Source organism: Varroa jacobsoni, unplaced genomic scaffold (genome assembly GCF_002532875.2).
Source record: "Varroa jacobsoni isolate VJ856 unplaced genomic scaffold, vjacob_1.0 scaffold_1344, whole genome shotgun sequence".
In the NCBI taxonomy this organism is placed as follows: domain Eukaryota; kingdom Metazoa; phylum Arthropoda; class Arachnida; order Mesostigmata; family Varroidae; genus Varroa; species Varroa jacobsoni.
In genome coordinates, this window is record NW_019214246.1 from 34,655 (window position 1) to 52,672 (window position 18,018).

At 39.1% G+C, this 18,018-nt stretch overlaps 1 protein-coding gene across 1 annotated transcript in view; it reads left to right on the top strand.

Moving 5' to 3' along the window:
• LOC111269016 (uncharacterized) overlaps positions 1-17,751 on the top strand; it is a 19,818-nt gene extending 2,067 nt beyond the window's left edge. Inside the window, exons 3-5 of the mRNA XM_022848322.2 lie at positions 9,106-9,227; positions 12,510-12,744; positions 15,485-17,751. Coding sequence (XP_022704057.1) covers positions 9,106-9,227; positions 12,510-12,744; positions 15,485-15,830 — 703 coding nt within the window. The 3' untranslated portion in view covers positions 15,831-17,751. The remainder of the gene's footprint in view (positions 1-9,105; positions 9,228-12,509; positions 12,745-15,484) is intronic.
• The last annotated feature ends 267 nt before the right edge of the window (positions 17,752-18,018 follow it).

Consider the following 18,018-nt stretch of genomic DNA (forward strand, 5'->3'; position numbering starts at 1 on the left):
TATATATATATATATTTTTTTTTTTTTTTTTCACGGTGTTGTCACGGTGTTGTTTAACAAATGAAGTTAACAACCCAGCAAGCATTTTTCCTATGACCCCGATGGCGGTCGCTCGATTTAGTCTCATCAGTTTCAAATACGATTTCCCCTGTCCGTGTCAACAGACAACGTGTATTGCTACTCGAAGGGATACGGCCGAGTACAGATAACAACAAATCCATATTATAAAACATCTCCAAAAAGCTGAATTGTTAATTACAAGTTGTGTTTAGCGGTCTTTCCCCTACGGTGCTTTTATGCCGTATGCGCGCGTATGCGTATGCATGCAATTAGTAAGAGTATGTGGTTTTGTAACCCGTTTTCTCGTCTCAAGAAATTTGGGTACCCACCTTTTCAAATAGGTTGATTGCCTGTGAACGTAGTCGATACTTTGACAGTTATCGTGGCGCGAACAACGCCAGCCGCGACGTAGCCACCAGCTGATTACGTGGATATAGTGATACTGTCACGCTGGCAATGGCAATGACAGTGGAAGGAACTACGACTGACTGATCAGCGCACCAAGTCCAAATAACTGGACTTTAAAAAAGTGCTGCCGTTCCACCAATGACTGAATGACAAGGTTTCACGACGAAGCGCGCCAGCAAAAGAAGGACGGCTGTAACAGTGTCATTGACGTGTGGCTGCTGTTACCTCTGGTACCGTTATCACTGACACAGTGACGCCGTCACATTGACACGCAAAGTGAAGCGACTACGACGTGCACTCCGGTGGTCATTCGACATATTATAGTACGTTATAAAGCATAAAGCTGGATTCAATGTCGTGTTTGTTGTTCCCGTTGGCGGCCTTGCAACCGCACAATTGCGGTTCGATGCGGCATCAGAACAAATATCTCAACCAACAAGAGGTAGCTAATAATTGTCGTAGCAGTAACCACACTGGTGACCATGATAACAGAAAATATCGGCACAACGCCCATAGCAAAAGGTTACATTCAAATCCGGGCGAATTTAAAGACAATATAAACAGAGCAGGTATGTGAAAAGCTGAATTTGATTGTAACAAATGACTGACAGACAGATAGATAGATAGAAAAAAGGTATGGAGAGAGAAAGGCGCTACGGGTAATATGGGCGGACGAACGTTACAGAGATGATTCTGAGAGCAGTCGGGGCAGATGTTTTAGCTCTGGTTACGGGGACTGTCGCTACGGCCAGAATCTGTGATGTCATTTGGTGGGCAGTAACAGGCCTCTCGCTATTATGGTGACGATTATCACTGTCGCTGCTTGTATTGGCTTTATCATAGCAAAAGTAGTAGCGAAATGAGTAGCGCCAGTGATTGGTAATCAGACGCACAGCATTAACATTCACGTGTTATCTATTACGAACTTTTCTAGGTTAAGGGTTACCCTTCTCGTAGATATGCTCGCTAAATATGTCAACCATGATACGCAAAACCGTAACCCCCATTCACGTCCCTTTTCATATATATATATATATATATATATATACGCGTTGATTCAATAGAAGGGGTTCGTGAATAGCTGTGTATAGAACAGACGACGCATGTGCTGTCATGGACAAGGAATCAGCTCATCAGTTTTCATCCGTAATGTAGTGCTCGTGTGTTCTAACATCATTATTTTATTGACGTTGAATGACTTTAGTACACAATTTAATAAATTTGTTGGGAATTGTCACTCGTGTTTACTACGATGGCTTTCAGTCAAATGGTTATAAATTTACCGATATATGAGTATTCAACCTTATTTGTTTAAGCATTGTCTGCCATCGGCACTTATAAATTTTTCGATACAGTCATCGCAAATGGGACGAATTCTACTAACATGCACGATATTAAATCGCTCTGACTAGCATATAGGAATGTGACCATACATAGAAGACGATAATGCGTCTTGATGTATCCACTAAGATAGAGCTTATGAAGAAGCCAAATATTTGCAGGTATCATTATAGAAAATTATTGAAGATTGCGTAATGAATTTATATTTAATGCCTACTTTATCATTAAAGTGCTATATGTTTACCTGTTAAAGAGATATTTACAACGACATGGACGCAAAAAATCACATATCCAGTACGAATAATGTAATTTACGCAGAAGCGAACCTCATATCAACGGGCTCGAAATCAAAATGTCACGTAATAAGGACAAACCAGCTTTGCTTGCTTTTAAGAGCTCTGGAGAACTGCTACGTGTAAAATCTATTTAGACAATGTAATGCCAGCAATGATAGCCCGCAGGTTATCGGTTCGCCCGAATCATATTTGGCTAAATTCTCGTGATGACCATTATTGCACAATCTGCTAATAAAATAAAACTAAAATTGAGAATTTCAAGCAGGACAAGCATTTAATAAGTGAAGACACATGGGCCTGGTAGCGCTGTACATATTTGGTAATATGATACAGATAAACTTTTAATCACATTAATAAACAATTAAAAATTTAACAAAAGTTAGGGAAACTAAACCTTCTTCGGGTGTTTTCATTCAATACCTTCCATCGCCAATTCAGATCACGATTCTAGCAATTTTTTGACAGATAACCTTGTTGTACAATGCTCTGATACTACGCACAGTATGTGTAAACAGTCTTAACAGTAGTGTAAAAAATAAAATAAGTATAAGAAAAATATCTCTTGTGATAATGAATGATCAGTGGGCTCTCTGCAAATTAGCGCGTTAAATAGCTAAGCAATAGCCGCTTGTCAGTCAAATGATTCTTCGTGCCGCGTACCCTTAAGGTTAAATGCCACAACATAATTTCTATTTCTCACGCCTCATATGACGTGTCGTATACATGTGCGATTACGAGTCACTGACGAATGAAGAAAATGAAGATCATTCCCAGAATCGATACCATGAGATATAACACCAGTGCGCGCGTTAGCATGCAATAGCGTATAGGCATTAGTATTTTTACACCTTAACGGATCAGTATCGCTGGTTTATGGTACCGTTATTTCATAGACACTTATTCGTCGGGCATATATAATTAATAAATTCAGTCTGAATCCATATTCTTTCGATGACAATTGCGCTCCAGATACAAGTCCTTTAACGAGAGTAGAACACTACGCGCATGTCATTATTAGTGTCTATAGTATTATACATACAACATCGATATATTACATTGTGCCTATTTTAGTGTCACCAACGACTTTGATATAGGCAATACCCTAACAAATGTAATAATATCTTTGATGTCTAATACGCTTCTTACATGGTTTTGTCTAGCTAGTATAAATTCTATTGTTTGAATGCGTATTATGAACGTTTTTGGAGAAGACGGCACATTTTTGTAATAATGTTACAAGGTATGTCGGTTTTTACTCTATTAAAAAAAAAAAAAGTAGAAAGTTTCATAATTTACCCACTTGAGTTCGATTTTTGTATGAGCGGAAGAAGTGTGCAGCAAAATATTTACTTGCCAAGATATGATAAATATATGTATGTATATTTTTGAGTTTGGGTACAGTGTTACAAAATTGTGCCAAGGAACGGATATAAGTTTTTAAAGATCGTCATTGACGCGTTCCGCGTGAATCAGGTATGTACGTATATATATATGTGTGTATTATGGTTTTCATACCTTTCATGTAGGGCTTTTTATTAAATTGGGTTAGGAACAACAGTGTTACTGCAACGAAAGGAGTGACATCCTCATGTTCTTTATTTTTATATGTCATGTAATTCTTATTTATAATACAAATAAAATACATAACGTAATTGCGAAAAATTTATAATACGTAATATCCTTACACGGTTTGCGATATTTTTGCTATCGTATGGGATGACTTCTAAGCATGGAGTGAAGTATTGTTGTAATACTGAACCTATATTGCGGGCGAGCCACATCTAAAACCACTACTAAGATAGGTATGAAGTTTTAAAACGGGTTCTTATACTCTGGTAATAATAAAGCGTCATATTAGGTTCATTGCAGTGTTCCTGGCAAACTTGTCCTATACGTTTAGTTTTCTTCAACACAATGAATAAAACTAAATAGTCTTTCCGATTTGTGCGGATAAACGTTTACAATAGAAAGCCTGTTCGGCTCGATGTCATCTAATCCGACAACTCAGCTTTGGCCCATTGCATCCTAGAGTGTGAAAGATGAAGATTCGGTCTTTATCTTACATCCATACAACGACGGTCTGGGCTAGTATGCGTTCCTTTTTTGCTTCATAATAAGTGTTAACCAGTAGCAGCGTGCCAAAAAGCATATACATTTACACATACAAATTGGCCTACGCTATTGAAAAAAATTTAATTTCTCTATTTTACGTTATAAATTGACCTTATCTGCAGATGTATTTTTGCGATAGCACTAAAAAAACTTTTCTATGCCATTTTGCTTTGCACTACAGACAAAGATTTCTTTCATTATCGAATTACTTGTATGATATAATATATTAGCAAGACATAGCTTAGCAACTCAACGTGTCGTCTGAGGAAAACAGTGGTTCTACAAGTAAAGCTTTATTCGTCAATCCGCACATCTCCATAAAGAATCATTTTGAATGTTAATTTTTCTATAAACAGTGTACACACTTTACAAATATATGTATACAAACCTCATACATCAACTACTTTAGGTTTCCATGCGCGCAATATATCTCAGAAGCAGGCACATTAGCGTATTTTCAAGTGCTGCATTGTTCGCGCTCAAAGCGTTTGAAATTCGCAACAGATTCAACTCCGAAGGTTATTATCGTGGGCCTATCCACATATATGTTTTAGTATACTTGTCTATGAAAGCCGTACTCGGACAGCGATGCACCGACAATAAACCTTGGACCACGCAGAACCGGTGGTCTAGTACTCCTTGATATTATCGGATCAGTTCAAGTTACTTAGTTGCTGGCTCAATCAGACATCCGTTGATGTCTGAGCGAGGCATTCGCGATCTTTTCTTTTGAACAAAACTGCAGTAAATAGTGACACAATATGGTGAACCTTACAAGAATTCAATGCTAAGCAACCCAATTCAGTCGATACCGCTGAAGCAAACAAACCAAACAAACAGGAAAGGATTAGCTTGCTGCCATGGGTCGTTCTTAGTCAGAAGACCCGCAGTAACGACTCCATTCTTTGTCGTCTTCGCTTTAGTCAACCGGTTTGTATATCTGTTTTTATCTTACCTAGAGAACAGAACAGCGACTGCAAACGCCAAAAGTCAACAGTAGTTGCCCAACCTCGCGTATTCCTCATCTCGCGCCTCCAGTCGAGTTGTTCACAGCCCGTAAAGTAAACGTGCACAAAGAAGAGAATCTATAAAAGAGTACTAAATAAAGAAACTTTCGGAAAAGATAGAGAGCGCCACGGAATGAAAACGTTGATGCGAACGGGGATTTAGAGTTTGTTTATTCTTGTCTTTATCATCGGATATTTATTTGTTGTTCCTGTTACTTCCTCATGCTCGTGCCTTAACTCCAATGAATTCAAGAACTCGCTGTTTACCGACTGCTAAAAATCTGATACACAAGTAGAAACAGGCTCTTCATAATCTCTACCACGTCAACAGTGTACGTGCCTTTATATATATAGATGTATGTACGTAGGTGCTTAGAATATGTGCATAGACATAAACGACCGAAGCGATGCTTTCGTCTTGTTTCTGGCCAAACGGCAGTCTAGAACAGGCTTGCCTGTATCTCTGTGTATATTGGCTAGAAGAAACGCTATTCTCCTTACTGAATCAATATTTCATTATATACCGAATCTAGAGTCTAGAGACAAACAATTGAAAAGGTCACGCTTTATTGGCCTCTATCGTCGTTGAAAAAGTGCAATTGTCAAGCATAGCATAATAGCTGGGCAGCGGTCTTATGCACAACACCATGGAAGCTTAATGTAACGGAATAAAGTTGACGATATCCTATTGTCTGACTAGATCAGTAAATACGGATAACGACACTTGCGCAATCTGCGTTGGTTTTACAGTGAAAAAGCGCGAGCGTGCCTTATAATATATATGAACATAGATCTCATACTTATTATAAAGTCGACATCACATTGAATACTAAAGGATTAGCGATACCTCTCTTTTACTGCGGGAAGTGATGTGAGCGAGTCTGAGGGTTGTCAGTTAGGAAAATGCAGTTGAGACTCGTACAGGAGCAATTTTCAGCTCCTGTGTTACATTTTTTAACTATGCAAGTTATAGTTGGAAGCAGCGGCTTTTTTATTCATGATTGAGCTAAATATCGGCTATAGCCTCAAAATACCTGGAAAAATATTCAAAATATTACAAACAAACAAACAAAGTATTTTTAGCAAATAGTTATAATTGAACCTAAACATAGGTCTGCAAACAACATGGGTCATGCTGTAGATAAAGCAAATTACTGGGCATCTGTCTGGATGTCGTTGGCATTCCCAGGTGTAAGATTGCGCAGTGACCATGCTAGTTGTGCAGTGAAAGCTGGAGTTACGCTCTAATTTAAGTGGTTATATGGGTTTCCCGATGCCCACGTTGCAATATGAACTACAAATTAAGAAACGCGTGCGCCTTGTGACCACCCTATTTTGAAGTACGTATATCATATTGCATGATCGTAGTTACGACGCGGGTTGTGTTTTTCCTCGTCGACAAGTTTCCTCGACTTTTTTTCAGTTGCTTCCTCTGACATTTCGAAGCTTCTTACTATATAAATATCTAATGAACGAAAAGGAAGGCAAACATTATGCAGATGAAGCAGTGAAGTCTTTGATGGTTACGACACATTGACAACTTCGTGACAATCCATCGTATAGCAAACAAGCGTATTTAAACAAGAGTTTTTTTTTTCTCTTTCCCGATCAAACTCCAACACAGTAACAGGCAAAATGGGCTCAAAAACAGCTCCTACCTGCGTATTGCCTTTCACTATGCGGAGCATTAATAGATAACACAGGCCACTGTGCGCTTGTCGTGGTAATAAGTTGCTTCAGCGAGTTTCCCTGTTGCTATTTGAGAATACCCAAACACATTTTCATAAAGGACCGCTTTCCAGTTATCCTATGCATAGAACATTAACCTTTAATCATAATTAAACAAGCCTAAGGAATTTTTAATACTCTCTATAATAATGTAATGATGAGAATGAAAAAAAGTTAGTAACTAATTTTGGGTAAATTATTTGCTTTATTGTTTGCATATACCAACGGAGTAATACGACTCGCGTCAGTATGTTTAGCACGGGCTTTTGTTAAATCTCACATAAAAGATAATCTTTACAGAAAAACACCTCGACTTCCTTGTAAAGTGCGGTTTGTATTTGTCAGGCGCAAGTTTCGTCTACAAGTCAAACTAAGTCAACAACCGCAGGTGCGGTTTGTTAACTCTGTACTGCGCGCAGTCATGCTAACTCTCAAATCCTGCCTCTGCGTTAATGGAAAACCTCTTTGTGTGCCTAATAATTCCCATTGCAGTCTACGTTGTGTACTGACTATTTACTCGGTGACAGTCAGCTGATTGGCCAGCAGACAGTATCTCTAATTACGCTTTGCCTTCAACGATTTATGCACTTGTCGCTAACAGATCTCACGCATGTCCTATGATCCATAATGAACGCATGTAGACTGACAGAATCGTTCATGTGTATCTCTCAAAGAAAAAGGTAGTATATTTGTTGCTTGTTATTATAAAACTAGGGCTGCAATTGTTTCTTTAGCTAATAGCGAAGGAAATTTCAGTGGTCACTAAGGGAAGATCAAGCTTGAATCCATAAGCTAAACCTCAATGAAGATGCACTACAATAGGAGTAAAGCTGCCTAGTTAGCATTGAACTGAGTAATTGAAATTCGGTTTGGGTTAGTGTGACAATGACAAAAAAATCACCTGCTAAGCAGGAACGTTTCGGCGAAGAAACATTTCGCTAAGAAATCGAGAGAAAACATATTCGTATCTACCAAATGTCACATTCCGATATACCCGTCTTGTGTGGGACATGCGTGCGTAATATGCCATATTAGAAGACCTATTCTAATATCCGAGAAATTGGGTACTGAATCCAATGACTACGAAATAAAGTGAGGTGTTCAAAGAACTGGCCGTTATAGACGGGCCAGACAGTACGCTACAAATGAGAAAAGCACACAATCAATAATCGAAACGCGCTGGTGGCAACTCAAGCACCAAGTGAAATTTATCGAAAAATTGGTGTGTTGTTAACGCGATATTTTCTTCTAATTATCACAGCAGCCGTAGTATAACAACAATAAGATCTGGTATCATCTCCTGTGCTACTAATTTCAAACGAGTCGGTCAAACCAATAGAAGAAAGTATCTTGCTGAGGAATGTGAATATGTTAAGGTGACAGGGTGTATTTGAATGAGATCTGAGCTTTGTTTGTTTTTAAAGTCGTGTGCCCGTCATGCGATGCATTCTGCTGTCTTTGGATGAACAGATGCAGACACGCATGAGATTGATCGAAATAAGCTGCAATTATGCGATGCGGCAAACGTCTCTACTGAAAAAAAGGACGCTTTGTTGAGCCATACTTTTTCCTGTCTTATTTCACATGTCAGTAAAATGTTCCGTTATTTCTATTCGTATGATTTATGAATATGTACGGTTCTATACCCATCTAGCTACTAGGATCAAAAGACAGTATGTTTATAGCCTTCTCGAACAAGATACGTTATTCATGTTATACTGCGTGAAGACATTCATGCATGTTTCGACGTACAGCTGTTGGAATAAAGATATGTAAAAGAATTTTTAATTTACTTGCAGCATTCGGGCTTTAGACTCCTTTTGATTCCTAGCGGAAAATTCGTCAACTCAGTGTTTGAAGTAACAGGGTTAGAATGTTTGAAGGTTTAGATAAAGACGTATCCAAGTTAGCAAAATACGTCTCATGGGTAAACTTATACTCCTTAAGAGACAGTGCATTCATTGCGTGCCACTTGTCAGTTAATTGGCAAAACAGTTTAATTATTAAAAAACATGATATAGGTGCTGTATTCTTCTGTGTATATAGGATAACTTAATAAGGCATCTTCCGTTTTCGATACCAAGGTAAGGCTACTCGAAGGAAACTACCAAAGCTTTGTATATAGTAATGATGTTTTGCTTTGTTTCATACAGATTGTACCCGGGAACGCTGTTCTGTGCCGCAGGTCTGCACCCATTGGAAACCCAGCTCTGGGCTGACGATATAAAGGTTGCCTTCAACGAAATCCTGCCTAAGCCAGAGTGCATTGGAATCGGTACGTGAGAAATATATATGCGCAATTTAAATATAATGATGATACGCTGAATAGCTGAAGGTTGGCTTCTTTTAGATCTAGCTAAGGCCAAGAGACTCATAAAGTTTTTCGTTACCATAAACTTCAACAGCTAGCCAGTAGGCAAGGTTACCCTGGGCAAAAAGACGTGAAATGTCGCCTATGATCATGTTGAATAGGCAGTCGTACAAGATCTAGAAGTTATTGCGATTATTAGGAGCATAAGTAAAGCTAAAATATCATGTCATATTTATTAGTTGTAAACATATCTATGGATTAATATAAATTGTTCGCATAGTCTATGCCGAACACTGCGTCCGAACTTTATGTTCCCTAAACTAAATGTCGACAGATGTCTGGACGAAGGAAACGAACTGCGAGAGCGCTTGTTTCTAATATTGTACACTAGAACGATTATTAAATGCGAAACAAAGTATTAGGCTTCGTGTTGTTACATCTGTCGCCGAACAGTATTTCCTCCTGATTCGACTGTTTTGCCGGATGTTGTACGATAACAAAACAGCGTAACCAACATTTCCGACGCATGCAGATATCCATAAAACTGGGATCGTGCGAAATACATATTCGTAGAATACTTCCGAACCCGTTTGTTGGGATCCACTGGATGCTAAAAAGTTGTATTTTTTATCAGTAGCCAGATTGTTGTGCATATGCTTTTCAACTATCGCCATTGTTCCGGTTTCGAGTGGTTGTTGGAAAGAGGTTTTGAGCATGACTTAAATTTGGAAAGGAGCAATTTATATATTAGAATGTAAACCGAATTGTAGCCCATTGGCTAATCCCAATTGGACAGATGCATGAAAACCGAATGGAAACATTCCTTTTCTTATTTGAAATAGAAGTCTAGAATGGCGCAGATCTATAAAATCAATACAAATCTTCTAGACAGTTTTTTAGAATGTCCGTCTATTGTAAACACCTTTTATCGTTTTCTGTTAAAAACGGGTTGACGATATGAAAATGTGTCCAAGGAGAGCTCTATTTATGACTGCAAACGTCTTTTCTTTGCAATATTTGAACAAAAAACATTGAGACGTTTGAGAGGATTTCCGTGACATCGAACGTCGTCTTTAACGTCCGTTGCCTGACGGGCAATAGTTTGTTACAGTTGGGCTTTTCGTGACTAGAACACAAGAAATGCTACAGATTGGACCAAGAAATTCTAAACGATAAGGGTATGAAAACATATGGAGCTTAGATTAGTTTCATGGCTCAGTCGATTTATTATAATAGTTTAGCACATTAACGATAAGATATACTTCTAGTGTATTTTTTTTTGCTTTATCTAATAACTCTCCTCTGGCAGTACAAAAAAAACAGGACTAGCCAAAACGAATATCCATTCAGTATTTGGATTAGAGCGTAAACACAGTTACCTTAACAAATCTTAATAATAGCCGATATCCTTAATCCATACAGAAAGCATAACAGGTTGCTTTTTTTTTTTTATAGATTGGATTATAGCTTTAATTAAGCGTAATGCAAAATCTCATTTAAAGTCTAACTCATTTGCGTAATGGTTGTGTGATTGTAGTGTGCTAGCGTTAATTTATTGAGTTTGAGGATCCTAGGAGATTCTACACCCGCTAAATGTTTTCAAGTTGTTAAACGAACGGGTTATTTTTCTAATACGTGGTCTTTCATTCCGCGCGCAGAATCAAGATTGCCACCCTTTGCCATAAGCTGTCAATATTGACACGCATCTCGCCTTTTTCTTGTCGCTCAATCAAATGCTTTTCTGCAATTCTTTCTCTAAACTGTCGCTGAAATAGACCTCTTCAATATTCCTATTCAACGTATGTACAAGTTTCAGAGCGTCAGCTACAAGGTATATGGCTCAAGCCATTATATTTCTTTGCTGTTTTGCCGTCGTCACTGAACGAACAGGCAATCTCGGCCTACTTTCTTGAAAAGGATTTAACAGTGTTTGTCTTGTACACGATACGTTAATCGTAGAAGCAATATACGTGAGTTGAAACTGAACACTTATGTGCGCCGTTATACAAATACCATTGGTTATTACTTATTCAGCCATCCATTCACTTATGCGATCTACGTGCATATTTGTTTAGGGTTCTTCACTTTTGTTTGTTTTGGCTTGTTGAGAATGACGCTCACGTGCCGTATGCACCCCTTCGTCAAGGTACAAGTACTGCCAATGCGCGATGTTCAAGGTGTAGCACCTTCAATCGATCTTCGAGGTGAACAGATGCAGGTGCCATGCATGCAGGCCAATAGAGTCTTGTTCTGTAACGTTGCAACCTGCTGTTTGTAGCGCTGTAACGTTCTAATAGAAAAGAGGATAACCTTGTTGCCATTCGGTCACTGAAGTTAAAAAAAAAAAAGATAAATAAATAAACAAACTGGACTACAGAAATAGATACAAAGCCCCGCGTTTTACTGTAGACCTGCACTCGGTTTTAGGTGTTTTGTAAACTGGTGAAATCGTACTGTCGCGCAGAGACGACGTTTCTGCGTTGATCATTCAGTTTGCGTGCGTCGCTTGATATATATACGTATATACATCAAGCGACGCATATATATGATATTATTTTCTTCCATGTATACATGTTTCTATGCGTATTTGATTGCGACACGTCTGCTGCCGACAATTGGTAGCGACAAAAAGCGTACACGGCGATCGTTCAGTGTCAAAAAATGCAAAAAATCCGCATACTTGCCGAAGTACATGCGAACACCACTATGGCAAATGTGCTGATGCTAATGAACTAGACGTTCATAGCCGCTTCCCATGCGGATGTTTTGGCGTACGAGCGGATTGTCGTCAGCGAGAGGTAGATTGATCAGTGCTGGAAGCGTGAGACCGCCGAACTACGTGGCTCGATGGGCATCGGTCACCTCGCTGGTATGATCCAAATTGAGAATATGGAACGAGAAATATTAAACATCTTCTGAGTTATAAATTGAACGCATCGATGGCGAAGTTACGTAGTGCGAAAAGCAGGTCGTTGATTTAACCGTTCAAATTACGTACTATTTGCATGCGGCATTTAATATAACGAGTGCGTTGAACGGACTGATAGATATTTTGCATACGCTTTATTATAGATAAAGGACGTAGTTTTCTTACGTGTAAGTGCGGCATTCTTTATCCTAGTTTCTGGGTAATAATTTTCGAGCGGATGATCTAGGCAAGAAAAGTTCCTTATAAAAGTAATTTCTCTTATATATATATATGTATGGGATTTTTAATTACTTATAATGTTTTATTCATTGTTGCAGGTGTTTGTGGTCTGGACCTTACCAAATTAGAAGTAGCGTCATTGAAGCAACAGCTGTCAGTCCTCGAGGCCCAGTTACAAATGGCACGCGACCTGTCAAAGCCAGTGGTTTTATTTGAGAAGTCAGGCTCAACCGAGTTACTTCATTTGCTTAGAACCTACCCTGGTCTTTCGTCCGTTGTTATACATGGATTCGCCGGCTCCGCCCAACAAGCGAAGGAATACCTGCACAAAGGGTACGTTAGAATTTTTTTGAAAATTCTCTAAGACGCCTGCCCTATTTGCTTTTTGCAAGTGCAAAACACATCAAAGGCATAAATATTTATATCAGCACTCCCAGTGGTTGCGTAACATTCTAGGCTACCGTCGTAGAGCTTACGTGTCTACATGAATTAGCTTTTCTATGGAAATTTTCGCTAAACTAGTATAAGTCCGTTGGCTTTTATAGCTTGCTTGGATACGCTGGTATTAAGAATTAGACTGTTGCTCCTTAATTATGATTTTACTGACTAGATAATAAACTGCGTGGCTGCCGACAATGTGTTTAAATTTTTATTTGTCCCACCGACCCACTACACCGAAAACCTTTAGTATTTTTTATGATGCACGAAAAGTACTCATAATATACAGAAAAAGTGAGTGATTACAACCCTTTAACCACCCTCCCCCCATACAAGTGAGTGGTATGGTAAAGCTGTCACTTGTACTATTGTTTATTTCTTCGTGTTTCCTTGTCGCTCTCTATCGCTGTCATAGCCGCCCATGTCATGCTGTTTTTGTCTGTTGTCACGCTTGCGTGGCTCACTTGTTTCTCAACTGCGAACACTGTTATGTGTACATACTCACACTTATTACAATGAACGTAAATAAGAACATAAATAGACATCGATGATACCCGCGCCCTGCTTGACGTCGGCGATGGCAATTGTTTTGTTACTACAACTGTCACGACAGTTCCTACAGGTGCCCGGTTTCGTGCTTACGTTCTTCTCTCAGCTATTGCTATTTTGCCGCTGAAGCCATCGTCATTCATTCATTCTATTCTAATCAATTCCAAAGTCGCGACGAAGAGTGTACGGCGTCTAACGGTAAAACAGCGTAATAATGATCGGCCACGACATATCATCAGCCGAAGGCTGAATGACACACGAAGCTACTTAGGACTGTTTCTGCATGAAAACGATATTGGCGTCGATCAAGCCACTGTTAAGATGCTACTGTGGGATCTGGCAGGTTAATCTGACTTATCCTAACACTTTCGTCAGTATCTTGTCCAGCGTTCCTTCTCGACAGGAAGCAACAGGTGGTACAGCGTAGGCTGACGCCGTTCAAGTTGACAAGCCTCTAGACACACACAAGCAGTTGCCTCTGAGGGTACCTTTATCGCTCGCTGATTATATCGGTAAAGTTGGATGGCTGCCATGAAAGCTCCGCCTGCGCCTTCATCATGATACCGCTCCGCCGCGCCATGTAACAGTTGTCACCAACTGCTGAGGCTAAAGGGCCAACCGCTAACGGTACTAATGGCCCTTTGTGCCATTGAACACGTGCGTTTTCGTCGTGTGAAAATGCTGGTGTTAATAGTGTAACGTCATGCGCTAATATTTACTAACCATCACCGGTAGGAAAACTGTTCGTTTGATATTTTGGGTGTTCGTTTGAGTGGTAAGATGTTTGACTCTTCATCGGTTCTGACAGGTGCTTTTATGTTTGAGGGAGATGAGGCAGATTCACAGCGAGCGATACACGGCTAGATATTAGTTATGATTTTGCTTTTGCCGGCAACTGCTATCGTTGGGTAACTTTGAGATATTGGTTATCTGATTGTCTGTGTGACAGCTGCATTTTTTTCCTATTATTTGGCATTAGACAAGGACTCTGGCTAAACAAACAAATCCGAAAAGCAAGCTGGTCTCACCGGAGTGTTGGGGCCGGTATGTTGCTCATAATATGTATGTGTAGTTGCGATCAATAAACAAAAAAAACGAGATAGAAGCAGAGAAGAAAATTGCATTACGAGGACAAATTGTAAGAAATTAGTTTTGTTGTCGGCGTGCGTCTGGCGACGCGGAACTTTTGGCGGTCGTACATTTTGTTTTGCAGGCATAGTTCGTAGCCCTAGCAACTAGATGAACGTTTGCACGATAAAATTGTCGAAAAGTCGGGGCTTTACTTCTGTGGGGAAGTGAATGTTGGGCAAAGGCCGCGCGTCATCGCAATTCCCATGACAGAAAAAGGCAAAGTCAGAGCACCACGGAAAACAGTGTATACATTTATGTGCATTGCGTTCAATCATTTTAACTCTTTGTGAGGAGAGAATGTGAACACGAAGACGTATAAGATTCGGTTTTGAGAAGAACATACAGAGCAAGTCTTGATTTCCTATGGTAACTGGAGGTAGTTTAATATAATTAAATAGCTTGCCTTGAAATGCAAGTTATTTAGCTATATTAAATTGAGGCATTAAAATGAGGTGAAGCTAGTATAGACCGACCGGATGAAACTATCAAGGTGTTTATGGTACAGCATACAGAATACAGTCACAAATTTTAAAGTTACGCGTTGACCCTATTAATTAATAGCCCCTATTGATTCCTAGCGTATAGAAATTTCTCACACCTTCTAAGTGAAATACTAACATGTTCACAATGCTGCGAAGTATCGACGAATGTACCAAAAACTCGTACATATTAGACTTAAGATGTTCTTCTACACACGACGGACGTCGTGACGTGAAAAAAATATGCCAGTTGACGCCACTCTGATGATTCTCATTTTAACAAGGGTAGTAGCATCAATAATAATGATAATAATAAAAAGTAAATTAATTAAGAGCATGTAATTGCGACGAATACTAATGATTTATAGGAAAGCCTAGTGTTTCACTGGACGTGAAATCGATCGTTATTGTTGCAATTATTTTTATGATTATATTTATTTATTTTTGGCTTACGCGTGCCCTTTCATTTTTTGCAGGTACTTCCTATCGATGACGGGAGCGTTGTGGAAGGCTAAGGAGGAGATGCAGCAATTGCTCCGCGATCCTGCTGTCCAAGAGCAACTTTTGCTAGCCTCGGACGCGCCTTTCCTCTTTCCTAACGCCAAAAGCAAACTTAGGAAGAGTCAGGAGGAGGACAAGGAATCAATTTTCTCAGAGCTTTCAGAGTCACTTGTTAGGCGGTATTGCAGCTTTCAGCGTAACGAGCCATGCAGTCTTGCTTTGACTTGTGAACTCCTCGCAGGCATTTTGGATCTGAAACCCAACGATGTGGCTCTTAAAACTACTTATAATGCCCTCAAAGCGTTCAAGCTTCAGTTTTAAATGGCTTTAACTGTTTGATCGTTACTCATTTAGATTGTGGTAGTTGGCGATCATCAGGTCGCTAGAAATTTTCCGCTAGCGAAATTGGTGCGTACACGAAAACAAATTCGTCACCGGAACCTGAAGAACAAATCATGTGCAATTTGAAGCGATGCTTCCGCTTCTGAGCAGAGCGACATTACTAACCAGATAATATAACGAGGCGTTGCGTATAAAAGCTCTCGTCTAACATGCTCAAAAGATAGCACGTAAAAATGGGTTGAAGCACTTTAAAACACAATATATAATCATCGTTGTTATCACGTTGCCGACGGTTGTCGAGTTGTCATGCCTAGCTCACAAAGGTAAAAAAAGTTGTCTTCGTGAGTTTCTGTAGTTAATTTATCTTCCACTCAGCGTATGTGCAAGCAAGGCAGAAGTAAAGGGATAGCGTTAATTTACAATTCTTCGATTGTAATTATTTGATCGATAACCAACTTCTGCCAACAAGCGTTTCTGCTATAACTTGTGCCCTCTCAACGCACACAGGTGCTTTAATCTTAAACCAATGACAACAATGTTAAGCATATGCTCAATGAAAAATCAGCTGATAATACTGACCTACCTTGGTTCCATTCTTCACGAACTCAGTGAAACGCTACTCGCATGGAGCATGAACGCTATACCGAAAGGCTGCCAGTGAAAAATGAAAGTTACTATCATATTCACAGCATTCAATATAACACGAGACCGAAGAAGATGGCGGGCACCGGATGAATTCTACAAAGCAGCCATGTGCGCATAAAAACTAGACAAACATACTTCTTTTTGTGGACGTGTGGCTTATTTTAATCATAATGGCGATGATCATGACCCCGCATTCGAATCATATCAAGAGGCGGCGGGTGCACTGATCTTCATAAATATAGTCCGTGGAAATGCTTCCGCGAACCTTGTTTGGCGACAGGACGCAAAGGGACGCAAACGTTTGCTATATAGTGTCGGAGCTTTATCTCTCTATATATTATATTCATATGTTGCCAAACCAATATTAATACTAAAAATGATAAAGTGGAAGACCAACTGTTCAGCAGTCAAAGGAATCAGCGACATGATTTCGTATCCAGTTTTAGACGTACGGTTTAATCAAGCACACAATACATAACGGTGCAATTCAACGACGTGTAGTCAAACTACGTATTCAAATCGGTAAACAATACCGGGCAATAATGAAAGCGAAGAGAAGCACACCCTGAGATGATTGTGACGCGTAAACTACTTATACATGCGTATGTTAGGAGCACCCTATCAAACACACAATAACAATCGTAGTAATAACACAAGGTAATTTTCAGTACAGTGCAGTAAAACAGAAGAAAAAAAGGGAGAGGTGCACAACTAAGATGACAATATTGGCACCACTAAACGCGCTGAAGAAAGATGAAGAACGAAAAACGCGTTGATAAAGATTCTCAGGGGACAACTCTTGCGGATTGGTGTTGTTTTTGTTGTTAAAATAGTTACAGCTTATCGTGTTTTTGTAGCTATTTAGTGATAATGTTTATTATTTAAAAAGTGTAGTTGCGCGGCAATATACAACTGACATAAAGAAAGGGATCAACCAGTTAACACTGATCCAAGAAGAAGAATACGAGCAGTCTCCAAAAAAAATAGGTTGAGACTAACATTGCACCAAGAGCAAAGCTAAAACTTTTCTACGCAACTGAGAAGTCTTACGTAATATAGTATGAGTTGCCAAACCTTCCCTTTTACTATTATTATTATTATGGTTATGGATATAATAAGGTGGTCACTTTGACCCAATTTGTAAAGTTGTGTAGTATCATCGATGTGCTTATACAATACAAAAATCTATAAATAATATAAGAACCATTATACGAATATAAAAAAATAAATATTTAGAAAATATTTTTGACGATGACTAAGCGAGTTTTTAATAACAACAACAAAAACAACTGAATGAATATAAGGATCTGATCCTTTCCACGGTACGGTAAAATGAAGCACATATAAACACGTTACAAAAAGCTATCTTTGATATACCATAAATGCGTATTTCTGGTTAAAAAAAAAAACGGCGGCATTCTGTTTTTCACTCGGTAAACGCAATGTGCAACTCAAATCGAGCTCAAGCCAATTATTTGTTACGTTAATAACTATTGAAATAGTAGCATTACACAGTTAATAA